Source organism: Pieris brassicae, chromosome 13 (genome assembly GCF_905147105.1).
Source record: "Pieris brassicae chromosome 13, ilPieBrab1.1, whole genome shotgun sequence".
In the NCBI taxonomy this organism is placed as follows: domain Eukaryota; kingdom Metazoa; phylum Arthropoda; class Insecta; order Lepidoptera; family Pieridae; genus Pieris; species Pieris brassicae.
The window spans coordinates 4,149,039-4,161,367 of record NC_059677.1 but is presented as its reverse complement, the minus strand read 5'-3'; the positions used below and the strand labels follow the sequence as shown (position 1 = coordinate 4,161,367).

General features: G+C 36.1%; 1 protein-coding gene and 1 non-coding gene across 2 annotated transcripts in view; one reads left to right on the top strand and one right to left on the bottom strand.

Annotated features, from left to right (window-relative positions):
• LOC123717609 (EF-hand domain-containing protein 1-like) overlaps positions 1-12,329 on the top strand; it is a 62,753-nt gene that overhangs the window by 20,928 nt on the left and 29,496 nt on the right. The window contains exon 5 of the mRNA XM_045673685.1: positions 5,179-5,342. Within this exon, the coding sequence (XP_045529641.1) occupies positions 5,179-5,342 (164 nt within the window). The remainder of the gene's footprint in view (positions 1-5,178; positions 5,343-12,329) is intronic.
• Trnan-guu lies at positions 3,729-3,802 on the bottom strand. Its single transcript has one exon. It is a non-coding gene; the product is annotated as a tRNA-Asn (tRNA).

The following is a 12,329-nucleotide window of genomic DNA, read 5'->3' as shown; positions in this document are numbered from 1 at the left end:
TTGCGAACTGGTAAATGTAAATTTACAATTAATTTAACTTCTATTCTGACGTCCATAAGTACTTGTTTACCTATATAAATAAAGTTTTGAGTTTAATAATTAATTTAAAATTAACATTACAATAAAGGGTAATTAATATAACCGTCCATCACTACTTACACTCTTCCTAAAATATGGCGAGGGGGCCGATGGCTGGCCATGCGTCATACTCGTGAACGGGTGCTACATGTGATGATTGGTCCTACTTGAATTCGTGTAGCGGTGATGATAGTTATTTTTGACTATGTATTTGCGTGTTGGTCCTACGAGAATGTAAATACGTGCTCCTATTTCACCATGCCTCCTGCTGATGTCATGTGGAACATGGTGTGATGGTTCGAGCTCCTTACAAACGTTGTGTAATACAAAAAAAACTTGGCGATTAAAAAGAGTGGCGGAGAGTTTATTGCCAGTTCTTCTCTTCCGTTCTACGTACTTGATTTGAGAACTGGCAGTAAATGTAAAATTAGAAGCATTTCATGTTTTTTTCTTTTTATTGACGTTCATAAGTGTACATTGTGTTACCTATATGAATAAATGATTTTTGGAAGGCACTGTATTCTTGTGTACTATTTATGTAATGACAAGTTCAGGTGTAATAAGTGACCATTTTTTCTTTGACTCAAACCGGGACATTGGTTTTATTACGATCAAATAATACGTAGTCAATGAAAAAAAAACACAATATAAAGCTTCCCAAAATGATTAGTTATAGTTATATTTAGCAAAAGAACAAATTTGTTTTAATATAACTCGTAACGATTTAAAATAAGAACGAAACTCTAGGCACGGTTTCTTACAGCAGTTTCTCAAAACAGGACAATTTTGCGTCCCACAGTTCATTTCGGGGACACCGGGACTCGTAATTGGAATCAGGGACAGTCCCGTTCGAAACGGGACGTCTGGTCACGTGTATAACAAGGAATCGTATACGCAATAATGCTTAATATTAATATTTTTAGACATTTCAAAATTGAAGATAAATAAATATTGGAAATATTTGATTTAATTTACAATATACAAGGCAAGGCCTTATCAATAGCATTGATAAGTTATCATTTTTGTTATGTAATCGTGTTCGTGTACAAACAGGAAAGGTAACATATAATAGGTATCTAACGACAGTTATGTTTAGTGAAATTATGAAAATTAATTGCTTTTCGTAAGATTTGAAATGATATTTTGATATAGTCGATTGGTATTTGGAGTCTTGAACTAAAACATTTGTCCCATGCCTTAGCCCTTCTAAAATTCTTATGTAATGTACATAATGAGATTTTTTTTCACTAAGTAACTTATAGGTCTTAGGAGGAATTTACTAGGAAATTGTTAACGAAACACAGTAAGTGAAATTTGGAGGCATAATGAAAAATTGAAATTGCAATTTCAAATAATTTTAATAAATTTTGTAATAGTCCCCTGAACAATCCAATTGTGGAGCGTGGGCTCCACGTAGGGAACCACTGTTTGTAACCTGATATTGAGTGAGATGCGGCCTATTGGTGGGCACGCCATGATTTGATATAGCCACTTAAATGATCCCATATTTAGTTAAGATTGAAGGGGGCAAGCAGTTGTTCCTACCTTTATAAGAAACGACGACGACAACAATGAAGGTGTGAACTCCAACGTACTTCTAGACGAGCGTAGTTTGAATGAGGTTGACGGAATCATTATACGTGCAATTGTAACATAGGACAATTTAAATAATAGATGTGGAGGATATTATTACGTTTAGTTCTACAATTCACACAAAATACGACTTCTATTAGCTGCCCTAGCGAACTTCGTTTCGCCTCCTTCTAGTAGGTGTACTACACACCAACGCGACACCACGGAGACTGTTTACTGCGAAATAAAATCCTAAGAACACGTTTCTCTTTATATTTTTCCCGTTTGCCCCCTATTTTATAAAAAAAAAAAAAAACAAAAGATAACCACTATGTAAACATAATTGTGATAATAAAGTCGTTTATTAAAACATAAATAAACATATACTGTCTATACAATTTTCTCAACCTACAAAGAAATAATTAAAAATTAATTTGTAAATTATTAAAAAGTTTGGTTCCCGTTATGTACCTTTAACGCTGGTAGCATTTCCTCGTTTGTGTAGTTCAATTGAGAATTCTCTGAAAGCTATCATAGCATAGCTGCAAATTTAAATTATGTGGAGGGTTAAATGTTAATTATAACATTTGACTCTGCGTGTATTATATACAAAGTCTATAAACAAGACACGTCTTGTGTGTCACACTCGCAATATTAGCTGCTTTCGCGAACCCTTCGTATCGCCTTAAGGGCCTATACGGTCGCCAAACTGCGAAAAATCACATTGTTTCTTTCCATTTTTTGTAATCGTTTCTTGAAGTATTGCGAATGGAAAAAATATATGGTGTAGTTGAGTCGTTTATGTATCCATATTGAAAGATCGATACACGATTTAAATAACTTCGCTCGATAGAAAAAAATCCAAAGATAGCCAATTTTTGATACTTTGAATTCATTTTATAACAAAAATTTACTCGCCATCTTTTTCTTGGGTTGATTCGAAGAGATTCGAAGCCAATAATAACAAAAATATATAATAATGATAGTAATAGTTCTATTACAATTATCTAATGAAATTTTATAATAATCTTTGTAGTAATAAGGTAAAATGAAATAATTTTATAATTTGTATTCATGTCTATGATAATAAAATCCTTTTGTTAAACTTTATCTAATTTAACTTTATTCAACCAATTTCTGAAAAGTTGCATATAGTATCTACTATAAATTTGTCTAATACACTAATACATTTGTCTAAAAATAATGTCATAAAGAAGTTTCACTTCTTACGTGTGTACACACACACGCACACATTTTATTTCTGTATTGCATAAAGGGCAGTGTCGATTAAGCAGTCTAAGCAAGTCTTTAGGACTGCTTAGGTGGTTCGGTCATCTAGAACGGATGAATAAGGCTAACAATTAGGATATAACTGGACCAAATTCAGGAAATACTAGAGAACGGACCTCGTAAAAAGACGATGCATAGTCAAGGTCATGGAAGTGGATGAACTGACAGTGGTAGGGGCCGTAGCGAGAGAAGATCTGTGGTCTCTGCCTTCCCCTTCGGGGAAAACGCGTGATAAATAAATATGAAATAAACAATTTTGTTTTTAAAATAATATTTCAATAGCGTTAGGACTTTCGACAGGTAATATATTAAACTGGTTTTGTATTATTGTCGAGACATTTAAAATAGGGTTTTATGTAAATTTACTAAAATATACTAATAATATGTAAAGTTTGCTTGCTTGCACGGAATCCTCAGCGCGCGGGTTGAGTATTTTATAAACAATGTTTCATCTCGTTTTTTGAAACTAAAAACGCCTGTTACAATAGTTGTAGCAAATTCGTGTGAAACAGTTTTGTCTTAGTTATTTCGTTATGAGATTAATTAGTAATTTGTAGTGGGTTATTGAGAATCAACTGGATGTTTAATTTTCCCTGACCTCCAATGAGGACCTGCTAATCATAACTAGCGATTCGGTATTAAGAGATAGCACTAAATATGAATGAGACCTAGACCAAAAACGTTTTTGGTGAGTGCAAAAGTTTACGTCGAACTAAATATATCACATTTATCGAGAATGTAATAATGTAAACAGATTGAAAAATAGAAATGTAATTTTAAAAAAAAACCGCCCCCGGGTGGGCTCGAACCACCAACCTTTCGGTTAACAGCCGAACGCGCTAGCCAATTGCGCCACGGAGGCATGTGTGCCAGTGCTGAAAATAAAAAACAAAAACGTCTTAACTCTATTATCTGTGACTAATATAACAAAAGACGAAATGTAACATTTATTATTTTATTATTCGTTTATTACTATTAAGGAATATGATTGTGACATGATGATGACAAATTAAGTGCTTTGTGAAAAATACGTCAAATCAATAAGCTATCAATTATAAATATCTTATTACTATGACATTATGAAAATTATTATTAACCTATTTTTAATATGGCTTATTGTGCTGATGTTTATAATTATTGATATAAATATACCCCTTTTTTGCAGGGTTTACATAATTTACAGGGTTTGATTCATTCATAAATTACTAAACAATAAAAATAAGATCCGGCCCCTTTGCCCATATATGGTTTAAAGCTTGACTATTACGGCCAATTTTTTAACTGGCAACCTTGATTTGTAACTAGAAATATAAAACTTTATAACCTGTCTGTATAAAAACAGATGACATAAACAAAGATATATTATTCGGTTGCCTTTTACGTGGCAACTTTAATTATTGCCAATCCAGTAATATTTATTGAAAAATAATTACAATTAAAAAAAACAGAAAGCTGCAGAATAGCGTAGTGAACTGCTGTACTGAAAATTGACACGGCAGTCATACTAAAGTATTAAGGTAGTAAATGTATTCCGAGCAAGTTGATCTCTTGGCATTGCGTGGTATGTGATCACTCTGCATCTTCCACCGCATTTACTGTGGAGTGTGTTCAAGGAGTTGTTCGAATTAATACTTGAAACTGAGTTTCATCAACAGACGTCGAGGCAGAATATGAAATACAACCCGTAACACCTGGACATCCGTCGTTCCACAACTGAGCGTGTAAGGCATAGTGCCTTAGTGCATTGTGTAACCTAGCTGATCATTAAAGTATTTCCGAACCAATTCGATTTAGGGTCCTTCAAGAAGAGCGTTCTAATTCTCCGTTTTTCATGTGCGGCGGAATCACTTGATATCAGGTGGGCCTCCTGCCCGTTTGATAACACAGGACAATTTAAAAGGTCCGTATATCTATGAACTTCAATTATGTATTTCCATACATGTCTGCTCTTATCAAAAGGTTAGTTTTCGCTATGTGTAGAGCAAGGGCAATATCACCTCCTAACGTTACCAGACACCCTGAGGCCTAGGCACTAGAGCACTGCCACCAAATTCTCACTCGCACTTTGAGCTCGTTAGACCTCAAAATATTGCGGTCTGAATAACCTGTTCCTGTCCTGTCACCAAGATTGGTGTGCTCGGTCACCGTACGAGCAAGTGAACCAGAGATTTTGTAGTAGAAAGGTTTTTTATCCCATATTTCTAAATCAAATGATTAAATGATAAATTATGTACGCAGGAGTGGCTTGAATCGCAGGGCATCGAGTTATCTAAAGAAGAGAGTCTGCCCGATGACCCGTATAAGAAGAAGGAGAGATGGAAGTCGGTGGCGCCGCCGCAGCGTGCGCAGGCGCACAGTGATGCTTTGCGAAGGTTTTTGGAGTACGAAGGGAAAGTGCTTGCGTGAGTTTTTACAGTAAACTATAGCCTAATTGCACTCTTTTTACGTACGTCTCTTTTAGTTGATACACGCTGTCTTACAAAGAGACAGATTCCTTAGCTTTATAATAGCATGGAAATGTCTGGGTGTCGTCAGCAAAATAAAGGATTAATAATCTATACTAATATTATTAAGAGGAAACATTTATGTTTTTATATGTATATTTGTAGTGTTTTCACATAAAACTAGACCAATTTCAAAAATTCTTTCACCAGAAAGCTGCATCTTCACTTACTGGTTATATGACACAAAGGTTATATGAAATTTTCGAAAAATATTGGGATCCGTAAAAAGCAATAATATAACAAATAAAAAATGTGTCATCGCGTGCGCTGTGAATATAGAACGTATGGATATCTACAAAAATAATGTTTTATCTATAGGCATTTGTATATTGGCCTATCCCAAGTAGGAACTACAAAACATTAAATTATTTTGCTGGCGCTAAACAAATTGCGTATAGGGAAATTCTAAGACTAAAGTTTTACATTTAAATTTTTTGTTTTTATTTTTAACAATCAAGCTAAAATTACTGGACTGATTAAAATAATTATTTCATTACCTACTTGAATCAATAATTTTTCTATATCTGTAGAAGTATTATTACTAATTTCGGACATTCTACGTAAACGATGTTACGAATGAGAAAATATATTAGATATTCGCTGTAAAACTGGAAACTCTACTTAGTCAAGTCGTATGACTTGACTAAGTAGAGTTTCCACTACCACGACTTTTACTACGCCAGTGTTACCGCTGAGAATTGCTAGTAATTAAGACCTCAATGGCAATTCTTTTATGGAACTGTTGGTATACTGTTGATTTTTCTAAAATACTATTTAATACTCTTCATAGACCTGAATATACTTTACTTCTTGTAAAAAAAAGTTGGTAACCCTAATCATAGCGTAGAAATTTACTCAAAAGTTCTGTCTTGTGCACCCACAATATAATAATAATAATCGTTTATTTGCCAAGATACAGTGGTTAGATCGATCAAGTACACATATCAGCTCAATCAACCATATATAAATAGGCATGCAAATGTCATATCAATTTTTACAATGTCTTAACTAGGTAACACTGGACATGTTTAGAAAATGAAAACGGCTTAACGAAGAAAGTTGCCAATACTTTTATTGCTTTTCGAAGTAATCTCCGTTCCTCTCTACATATCGTCTCACTCGATGGAACCACTGAGAAAAACAGTGGGCCCATTCTTCCTTAAGGGTCTCTTCTATGGCATTTTCGTAGGCTTTCACCGCATCTTCAGGGCTCGTAAAGCAAATACCTCGAATCTTTAGTTCTTGAGATTAAATGTAAGTCACAGTTTGCCAGATCAGGACTGTATGGCGGTTGAGTCATTATCTCGACACCTGACATAGTCAAATATTCACCAGTCCATGCGAAGGTGTTTCTGGTCGCGGCTGAATGGGGAATCCATCTGGTACAAAGCTTTCTGACGCCTAAATTTTTTTTTTTTTTTTTTTTTAATATACATGTGTCTTTACTACGACATCATGGAACATTACGATCTAGCCTAATTTAAGACTAATAAGTAATTTAAGTCTAACCTAATTTACTAAAAAGGATTGTAATAAGTAAGTGTCCAATAACGCTACTTATAGTCTCTATTAAAGGGAAGACACTCTGTTCTTGTGTTTTCATTTTTTCATTCACTGTTTAGCACTTAATATTAAAGTACACTAACACTAATTCACTAGTTCGAATGGTTTTATCCTTTTCAATCTTCTCACTAGGTCAGTGGTATCAAGGAGTTGAATAGCCTCGACATTCACGTGATGGTGGAGCCTATGTTCGTGTGCTCCAGCAGCCTTTTTTATTAATGTGGTGACGTCCTCTACATTAAGGTCCCGATGGAGGTCGTAATTGCGAATGTACCAGGGAGCATTGACTATTCCCCTGAGCACTTTGTTTTGGAATCGTTGGATTACTTGGATATTACTATTACTGGTACAGCCCCACAGCTGGCAACCATAAGTCCATACAGGTGTCAGGACTTGTTTGTAGATCAATAATTTATTTTGTACTGATAACGTGGAATGCCTTCCGAGCAACCAGTACAATTTAGAGTAACGGAGATCCAACTCTTCGCGTTTCTTTTTAACATGGACCTTCCATCTTAGTTTGGTGTCTAGCGTCATACCTAGGTACTTAGCTGAATTTTGGAACGGCACTTTGACGTTATCAATATATACTGGCAGGTAATTTGATGTTTTGTTGGAAAAGTTTATGTGAACTGATTTAGACTGATTTAGTTTTATCCGCCATTTTTTGGTCCACAAGCCAACAATATTTATGGCTTTTTGTAATTTTACTACCGCTTCCTTTTCAGTAGTCGCCGTAGACATGATAGCAGTATCATCGGCAAAGGTCGCGATAACGTTATCTTTTAGATCAGGAATATCGCATGTGTATAAGAGGTACAGGACCGGACCTAATACACTCCCTTGCGGCACCCCAGCTTTTATTTCTTTTAGTTCTGAATAATCATCATCTTGTCGTACTCTAAACATTCTTTGTGTTAAATATGACTCAAGGATATTTGAAAATTGACGAGGCAGTAATTTCCTTAATTTATGAACAAGTCCTCGATGCCACACTTTATCAAATGCTTGAGCTACATCCAGAAAGACAGTGGAGCAGACTTTTTGTTCTTCTAGTGCTTTTTCAATATTATTTGTGATTCTATGAACTTGCTCTATGGTAGAATGTTTTTCTCTAAAACCGAATTGGTAATCTGGTATGAGCTGCTTTTTGACAATAATAGGGTTAAGACGTTTGAGAAAGATTTTCTCAAATAGCTTTGCTATAACAGGTAACAGTGAGATTGGCCTGTAAGACGTGACTTCGTGTGGAGGTTTTCCTGGCTTGGGAATCATTATAACTTCCGCAACTTTCCACATATTGGGAACATATTGAAGTCGAAATGAGGCATTAATTAAGGTTGTCAATTTAACTACGGCTTTACGGGGGAGATGCTGAAGGACTTCACCCGTAATTAGATCAAAACCTGGTGCCTTCTTTTTAGTTAGACATTTAATTTCACTTAAGACCTCTTTTGGTGTGACTAGACGGATGTTCAGCTCTTCTGACGTTATTTCTTCGAAGTTAAGTAAATCTTCTTCATCGATTTGAAATATATTTTCTAGATGATCAGCGAACCTCTTAACTTTTTGTATGTTACTTGCAGCCCAATTCCCATTAGACTCTCGTAAGGGAGGAATATGTGTTGTAGGTTTTTTGATATTTCTTATCGCTTTCCAGATGGAGTAATCGGTGGAACCATCAGAAGTTAATTGGTTTAGGTATCTCTTTATTGAAGTATCTTTATGTATTTTAATCTCTCTCCTCAGTTGTTTAGTGAGGTTATTCAGATGTTTTTTGTCTTCTGGACATCTTGTGGAATGCCATCTTTTTCTTTGAGTTCGTTTTGTCTTTATCAAATTTTTAATCTCTTCTGGGAAGTAGTTGTTTTGTACCTTTTTCTTAAATTTTGGAGTATTACTCCAAGCAGCTTGTTGGATGTTCTTTGTAAATCTATTGACTTCTAAATCTAATTGTTCCTCAGTCTTTAAAGGTACTCTAAGGTCTACCATATTGACAAGATAAATTTTGAAGCTGTCCCAGTCCGTATGCGTGTTCACGAGAGATGGATTCAGTTTTCGCTTTATAGGGTCTTCGCCAATTGTGAGTAAGATTGGTGAGTGATCTGAGTTCATATCATAGGCTTCCTCTATTTGGAGAACATTTGGTGATACTTCTCTAAATATGAAGAAATCTATAAGATCTGGTATTTTATTCTTGTCTGTTGGCCAGTATGTGGGCCTTCCTGTGGAAATTGCATCACATCTCAAATTTTTCATAGCATTGAACAGTTCTTTTCCTTTGGTCGATATTAATCTTGATCCCCAGTAGGTATGTTTTGCATTGAAGTCGCCTCCCAACACAAATCTATTTCCAAGACTTTCTAGCAGGGTTTTGTACTGGTCGTACTTAAGTGCATGTCTTGGTGGGCAGTAAATAGATGATATTGTTAATGGATACCGCTTCATTGATAGGCTCACAGCCACAGCCTGTATATGCTCTTTTTCATATTTAAAGACCTCATGGTGTTTTAAGCTATCCTTTATTATAACTGTACTTCCCCCACTGGATTTATTACTTGGGTGAAGGGCATGGTAGGCATTATATCCTTTAAATTGAATGTATGACTCCCTGGTAAAATGTGTTTCCGATACCAAGCAGATGTCAATGTTTTCATGTTTAAGAATTATCTGAAGTTCTCTTTGGTGTTTTAAAAGCCCATTAGCATTCCATGCCATTATTTTTAAAGCCATTATTGCTTAAGACGTTTGGGAGCAGCTATTTTGGTGCCGCTTTCTAGTTTTTTAAGTCTTTCATCAAAGGATGTCAATAATGAAAGTATGGTGTTAATCTTTTCATCCATGCCTGTGCTAGCTATCTCATTTTGTTGTGTTGGGGATGGAGTCTTAGGACCTTTAGTTACCTGGGCAAAGGAAACAGTTTTGGAAACTAATTTTGCTGGTTTTACCGATTTGTCCGTTTCTATCATTGATTTTGATTTTAAGACATTTCTCATTTTCTGTAATTCTTTTGCTACTACACAGCCTCTGTAATTAGCTGGATGTGACTCACCACAGTGAACACACTTCGGTTTCACGTCTTGTGGCTTGTTACAATCGACTGTGAGATGCTTTGCAGTGCATTTCACACACCTCGGCTCCTTGGAGCAGTATTTCTGTGTATGCCCATAAGCCTGACACCTCTTGCATTGGGGAATCAATTTCGGTGATTTCAGTGGCTGTACATCAATTTTGCAGCCAAGTATGGATTTTATTTCGTAGATATTTTTTATGTTTTCCTGATGGTGGAAAGACAGAATAAACATGTTAAGCGGTTCTTTGGTTTTCCAGCTATATTTGACGGCTGCGTCTAAAATTTTAAATCCTTGGCGAGTAAGGTCTTCAACTATCCTTTCAGGCTTGCAAGAAGCATGGAGATTTTTTGCCATTACTCTTATTGGCCTGCTCTGCTTGTTTTCGTAAGAGAACCACGAGGCATCTTCTTCTTTAAGATGTTTTGTGATCACTCTGTAGGTAGCTTCACTATTAGTGTTAATCTTCACCGATCCATTTCTAAGCATTTTTACTGTGAACGAGTCTTTATTCAATTCTTTTTTAAGTAAGGAATCGTAGAATGATTGGTATTCAATTACATTTTCGACAATAATCGGGGGTGGAAGGGGTTCTTTTTTAGGCTTTTCTTTGGTTACTTTATTACAAGTAACTTCTTTCATGGGGGAAGGGGAGGTGTTTAGTTTCCTTTTCTTTCTGGTTTTTTGTCGCACCCATTCCGTTTCTTTAGCCAGTTCTTCTTCGTCCGTCTCATACTGAATTGATTCAGCGGCTGCCTCGTCCCTTTGTGTTAAGGGCTGCTCTATTTTTTTCTCGAGCTGAGCTATTCGTTCCTTCAGTTGATAGACAATAGTTTCCAGGTCCGAGCATCGGGCTCTTTCCTTTTTCAGTTCAGCCACTAGAAATTGCTCGTTTTGGGTTATAATTTCAAAAACACTTGGAGATGACATCATAAATTTAATATAATAATTAAAATTATAAAGACAAAACCTCGCCTTTATTTATTACACAATAACAAATATTAGGTCAACGATTCATCGTAACGCGATCGCGGCGCTGCGTCAGCGCGTTGCACTTATTCGGTCACAATAATTAATACGCGACGTTTCTAACCGAAATGGAAACAACGAATGAACGCCTAAATGTTCGTGTAATATTTTTTAAACTTGACTCATACTAATGCCTTGGCTTGCCCGTATCTGCTGATAGGTCACTTTCTCATCTTCCTCTATCAGGCGTCGCAGAGCACTGATTTTATCTTCAGTAGTCGCTGTTAAACGGCGTCCCTGACGCAGATCATCGAGATTGCTACGTCCACGCTTAAACTCGTTAAAAAAGTTGTAAATAGAGGCACGAGATGGGGCTTCATTAAGATATACTAATCGCAGCCCATCATAGCTGTGTTCTTGAGTAAGCCCACAACGAAAGTCATATTAAATCATTGACCGAAAATTTTCTCGCGTTAGATTCATTTTTTGTCTATTGTATTAGTATAAAATAAAGAAAAAAATAATTCATATGTGTATTACATAAGGCACATAAAGCATTTATTTATTTAAGAAAATTCAAAATAATATTATAACAGACAGAATCCCAGTGAATCTCAGTCATGTAATACAATTATATACAACGTGACCTGACAAACCTAATCAGACTGGCTCTGGGGAGATCGTGTAGTGACGTAATTGTTACCTCTTGACAAAGTTAAATTGGTGTTGCCAGTTTTAAATTAAATTGCCTTAATTATGCATTATTAACATATTACATAAATTTCGCTGTTCGCATTGGCGTTGACTGCTCACCTTGACGAGCGAGCTCTACCGGGACCCCAAAGGCTATTTTTTATGGAATCTCACTGTTGGCCTGAAGGGCCTTGTCAGCTCAGGTCGGGCTGCTTTGACAAGTGTATCTCTGCTGAGATTAAAACCCCAAATGCAAATTTTAATGGAATCTCACTGTTGGCCTGAAGGGCCTTGTCAGCTCAGGTCGGGCTGCTTTGACAAGCGTATCTCTGCTGAGATTAAAACCCCAAATGCAAATTTTAATGGAATCTCACTGTTGGCCTGAAGGGCCTTGTCAGCTCAGGTCGAGCTGCTTTGACAAGCGTATCTCTGCTGAGATTAAAACCCCAAATGCAAATTTTAATGGAATCTCACTGTTGGCCTGAAGGGCCTTGTCAGCTCAGGTCGGGCTGCTTTGACAAGCGTATCTCTGCTGAGATTAAAACCCCAAATGCAAATTTTAATGGAATCTCACTGTTGGCCTGAAGGG